Source organism: Orycteropus afer, unplaced genomic scaffold (genome assembly GCF_000298275.1).
Source record: "Orycteropus afer afer isolate SDZICR_OR568_19922 unplaced genomic scaffold, OryAfe1.0 scaffold00558, whole genome shotgun sequence".
Lineage (NCBI taxonomy): Eukaryota > Metazoa > Chordata > Mammalia > Tubulidentata > Orycteropodidae > Orycteropus > Orycteropus afer.
In genome coordinates, this window is record NW_006922145.1 from 279,468 (window position 1) to 285,244 (window position 5,777).

General features: G+C 51.8%; 1 protein-coding gene across 1 annotated transcript in view; it reads right to left on the reverse strand.

The window, feature by feature from the left end:
• The window catches only part of PDS5B (PDS5 cohesin associated factor B), a 147,856-nt gene that overhangs the window by 111,661 nt on the left and 30,418 nt on the right, over window positions 1-5,777 (reverse strand). The window contains exon 7 of the mRNA XM_007955954.1: window positions 4,802-4,942. Within this exon, the coding sequence (XP_007954145.1) occupies window positions 4,802-4,942 (141 nt within the window). The remainder of the gene's footprint in view (window positions 1-4,801; window positions 4,943-5,777) is intronic.

A 5,777-nucleotide genomic window follows, 5' to 3' on the forward strand; every position in this document is an offset into this window, starting at 1 on the left:
TGACAGCCTTGGAGACCCTGTGGGGCAGTTCCACTCTGTCCTCTAGGGGCGCTGTGGGTCAGAATGGACTCCAGGGCAGTGGGTGTGGTTTGGGCCTTGCTTCTGTAAAGATTGACAGCCTTGGAGACCCTGTGGGGCAGTTCCACTCTGTCCTCTAGGGGCGCTGTGGGTCGGAATGGACTCCACGGCGGTGGGTGTGGTTTGGGCTTTGCTTCTGTGAAGATTGACAGCCTGGGAGACCCTGTGGGGCAGTTCACTCCGTCCTCTAGGGGCGCTGTGGGTCAGAATGGACTCAACGGCAGTGAGGATTTTGGGGCCCATTCCACAGAAAACCTTTCTCAAGTTCCAGATGGAAAAGTACACATAAAATGCCCACTGGGCTCGCACAGGTTCATCGTTCTCTGAAGTGCTGTGACTGCTGCAAATGAGAGTGACACAGCACATGCTGTGTGCAGACACATCCCACAGGCAGATCAGATGAGACTCATTTCCACACAGTGTCCAATTCCAAACCTGAGCCCGGTAAGACTTGCCCAGGACCCTGGAAACTCCTTCTGGTTTTCAGCACAAGCTGCTGGTGGCCAGCCCTCCCACGCCCCCAGCGCTCCGCATGAAGGCCATGCACTCTGGGCACTCCATGGAGCTAATGTGTGTGCCCAAGGAGATTCTGAAGAGAATCTGAATTTTATGAGGAAAGCCAAGTCATCTACAAATACCAGGCTGGAAAGGGAAGGGAACAGCAGAATGGTGAAGACCTGTAGCCTGGAACACCAGTTCTGCTGCCGAGTCCAGCCTGTGGACACCGTGAGGAGCAGGAGCCAATCTGCTGGCTGATCGCGGTGCCCCCAGGGAGGGACACAGGGGCTGGGCAAGTGAGGCAGCCACACCGGCGGACTCGGCCGTGAAGGAAGGCCACAAGGTGGGGCGCTGAGAGGCAGCGGGGCACAAGGGGCCGTGGCGAACGCTCTGATTTCCTCAGTTTTGAACAAGTCCTTCTGCCTGGAATTCAGCAGGCCCACAATGTGACCGAACGCACCTCTGTGCCCTCAGCCTCCGTCCCGCTACGTGAGTGTGTCCTAACCCTGGCTGCCCATTAGAATTCCCTCTGCGGCTTTTTAAATAATCATCCTGGTGCCAGACTCGAAAAGCAGCGATTCTGCCTCTGCGGGCCTGGTGTGCGGTCTGCGTGTCCGCTGGCTGGTAAGGAGCCCGGGGGAGGACTGTCACGTGTGGCCAGGGGACCGGAACTCGCTGCATGCCGCCTTCCGGCTGTGGCGCCCAGTGCTGCCCTCGCTCCCCTGCCCCTTCCGACCTCCACAGCTCTTCACGCTGCTTCCTCCCCTTTGGCCTCCCCAATGAATGTTACTTGAATTTTTTATTACAATTTTAACATCCCACCTCTTATTATAACTTCCTCTTCTAATACTAGATACTCAGTTTGCTAAATGCAGGGGTGACCATACCCTCGTTTAGATATTTCTTAGAGGGCTGTTGGCTGCTGTCACATTGGCCCCCAACTGAAGGCGACCCCATGTGTTATAGAGCAGAACTGCTCGCTACTTCACGGGGTTTTCTTGGGTGCAACCTTTATGGCAGCCGTCTGCCTGGCCTTTCCGCAGCACCGCTGGCTGGGTTTGTAACACCAGCTGTGGTCAGCGGCTGATTGCAAATGGCCAGCACCACACAGGCTCCTTAGGTCTCTGACAGTGTGTGGGAAGATGCCACAGCCAGCAAGTACTCAAGACACAGGCAAGTGAAACGCAAGATTCACTGCAGAAATATTCCAAAAGTGCTCAGAACAAGAGGAAGGCCCTCAACGACATGGACTGGCACAGTGGGTGCAAGAGTGGGCTCAGGTACAGCAGGGACCGTGAGGCCGGCGCAGGGATGGGCAGCATGTCACTGCTATAAGGAGGGTCGCTATGAGTCGCAGCCGACCGACGGCACCTGACAATAACAACTCCGAATGAAGCAGGAACTGCTGCTGGGCATCTGAGGTGCTCACAGTGCCAACACAGACTGTTTATCTCGCTTACTTTTGTAAAGAGACAAAGTGGAAAATGTAGGAGAAAGGAAATACAACATGGAAATCACTGAAGGACTTGTCTGGGTGGGACCCTGGGGCCCCTCGTACATAACTGCAAGCAGCTTCACTTCACCTCCCTGTAACAATCTGAAGCAGTCGTTCCCCAAATCCACAAACGGTCTATCATACAGCATCGTTTAAAGGCAAAACAACAGTGAAAAGACTCCACGGACTGACTGAAAAGGAAATGAGCTTTCCCCACAGACAAGTGCACGATGCCGGGTGCTTGGGACAACAGTATCGATACCGGGCCTGAAACCACCTGCATGACTGGATAAGGGGACCGCTTTAAATGTCCCCGAGAACTCAACGTCAACAGAGAGTGCCGACCTGCACAGTCAGCCTCATTCCAGACCCGACCTGAAAGCCACTGAGAGGGAAATGCTACCCCACCCACAAGAGGACACCAGTCCATCCACCCGCACAAGGTCTGGGCGGAAAATGAGAGATGATCAAGACTGTACAGGAGAACTCAGAATCTTAACAAGAGAGAAGCTGAGAGTCCACAGAGTCACCGAGAATGCAGGCAGCAGGAAGAGGAGCCCTGGTGAGGCAGTGGGTAAGCGCTCGGCTGCTGAACAGAAGAGCTGCGATGTGAAACCACCAAGAGATCCGTGAAGAAAGGACTGAGGTCGGCTCCTGGGAAGATTACAGTTCAGAACACCCCACGGGACAACTCAGCTCTACTGTCATATGGGGTCAGTGTGAGTCAGAGTCAAATCAGAGGCACAACAGCAGCAGCTTCATGGAAACAGACAGGACCCTAACTTGACCTGCTGTGGTGCTGGTGTAATTTCAGGACAAAAAAGTAATAATAAAACAATACTATATACAGACACTGTATGGGAGCTCTGGTGGCGCAGTGCCTGAGGCATTTGACTGCTAACCAGAAGGCTGGCAGTTCAAACCCACCAGCCACTCCTCAGAAGGAAGGTGGGTAATCTAGTTCCATAGTGATACTGCCTCGGAAACCCAAGGAGGGGTCGCTATGAGTCCAGTCGATTTGACGGCAGTAAGTTTTGAGTTTGGATATATAGACAAGAAATTTCTGAAACGTGTACCCTGAAAATGTCAAAACGTAATAGAATTGAGAAATCTAAGTTCATAAATAAACCAAAAACAAAAAAAAAAAACACACTCACTGCCGTTGAGTGGCTGGTTACAGTCAAATGCCTTAGGCACTATGCTACCAGAATTCCTAAGTTCATAAATGATCAACCTAAAGCCTAAAACCCAAACCTGTTGCCCTTGAAGTGATTCCAACTCACAGAGAAGAGACTGGAACTGGCCACAGGGTCTCCAAGGCTGTCAATATTTACAGAAGCAAAGCCCAAACCACACCCACTGCCGTGGAGTCCATTCTGACCCACAGCGCCCCTAGAGGACAGAGTGGAACTGCCCCACAGGGTTTCCAAGGCTGTCAATCTTCACAGAAGCAAAGCCCAAACCACACCCACTGCTGTGGAGCCAATTCTGACTCACAGCGCCCCTAGAGGACAGAGTGGAACTGCCCCACAGGGTTTCCAAGGCTGTCAGTCTTCACAGAAGCAAAGCCCAAACCACACCCACTGCCATGGAGTCCATTCTGACTCACAGCGCCCCTAGAGGACAGAGTGGAACTGCCCCACAGGGTTTCCAAGGCTGTCAATCTTCACAGAAGCAAAGCCCAAACCACACCCACTGCCGTGGAGTCCATTCTGACCCACAGCGCCCCTAGAGGACAGAGTGGAACTGCCCCACAGGGTTTCCAAGGCTGTCAGTCTTCACAGAAGCAAAGCCCAAACCAAACCCAGTGTCTGGAGGGGATTCTGACTCACAGCGCCCCTAGAGGACAGAGTGAAACTGCACCACAGGATCTCCAAGGCTGTCAATCTTCACAGAAGCAAAGCCCAAACCACACCCACTGCTGTGGAGCCAATTCTGACTCACAGCGCCCCTAGAGGACAGAGTGGAACTGCCCCACAGGGTCTCCAAGGAGCTCTGGTAGCATAGTGCCTAAGGCACTTGACTGCTAACCAGAAGGCTGGCAGTTCAAACCCACCAGCCACTCCTCAGAAGGAAGGCTCGGCTATCTACTTTCGTAGTGATACCACCTTGGAAAACCAAAGGAGGGGTCACTATGAGTCAGGCTTGACTCAATGGCACATAGCAACAACAACAACAATCTTTACAGAAGTACACTGCCATGTCCTTCTCCCATGGGTTTGAACCATGGACCTTTTGGTTAAGCAGTCAAATACTTTTAACCACTGGGCCACCAGATCTCCTTAATCAACCTGTTAAAAAAAAAAAAAAAAAAAACCAAACACAATGCTGTCGAGTTGGACCTAACTCATAGCGACCCCTCCTTGGGTTTCCAAGGTGGTTATCAGTATGGAAGTAGATTGCCCAATCTTCCTTCTGAGGAGTGGCTGGTGGGTTTGAACCATCAGCCTTCTATTTAGCTGGCCTTAGGCACTGCACCACCAGACGTCTCTAAGTTTCCATAGCTAATCATTCCTTTTTTTGTCAACAATCCTTAATTTAGCAGCTCCTGCCTGCGGGGCACCATGCCAGGCACGGGAGATCAGAGCAGGTGAGACACACGTGTAAATTAGGTGCAGCAAGAACTGCGCCCCGTTACGTTCAGTTGAAATGACTGGAAGAAGTGAAAAGCCACAGCTCCTGCTTTTTGCTTGCGTGGCGGGCAGAAGCACGGGTGTTGATGATACTTACCTTTAATTTAAACTCAAGCTGGGGCAAGACGGAGAGCAACAGATGACTGTCGATGTTGTAGAGCTCCAAGATTAAGTCAAAGACGTGCTCGGACAGGTCGCTGATGGATGTTTTCCCAAGCATCAGGACCTGATTAAAGAACTTTGGAGAGAAGCAAGTCCACCGTTAACAGAAACCCGGAGATGGCAGGGGCTTCTACAGTCTCCGTCATTATCCGGTTCATCATCCTTTTCAACAAAGTCCAGCGTGGCCCATCAACCCCCTTCCTACCGGTCAGGGGGAACCCACGACTGACCGGCTCCATGACAGACAGACACGCAAGTCATTCTGTGCACAGAACAGGGCTGCACAAACGGCCCCGCAGCCAGCACCCTATCCTCTAACTACCCTGCTCCCATGCGGTCCTTACCTTACACTGTACTGCACTGCAGTTATCTGTGTGAGCGTCAGTCTCCCTACGAGACGAACTCCTTAAGGACACGCTCGTACACATGGGTGTGTGTGCGGGACCAGCACTTAAGTCTCACACGTTCACAGCAGGGGTCAATTCTACATTTAAAATACGTAATTCCATATTTTAAAAATGTAAAGAAAAACCACAGAGTCCCTCTAACTAATTTCTATTGTCTTTTTTTATATTCTGGTAAACAATGTAAACTAAAAAAAAACAAAACTCACTGCCATCCAGTCAGATCCAACTCATAGCCACCCCCTCCTTGGGTTTCCGAGGCAGTATCTCTATGGAAGTAGATTGCCCAACCTTCCTTATGAGAAGTGGCTGGTGGGTTTGAACCGCCAGCCTTCTGGTTAGCAGTCAGGTGCCTTAGGCACTAAGCTACCAGAGCTCCTACCTTCACAGAAGCAAAGCCCAAACCAAACCCAGTGTCTGGAGGGGATTCTGACCCACAGCGCCCCTAGAGGACAGAGTGGAACTGCCCACAGGGTCTCCAAGGCTGTCAGTCTTCACAGAAGCAAA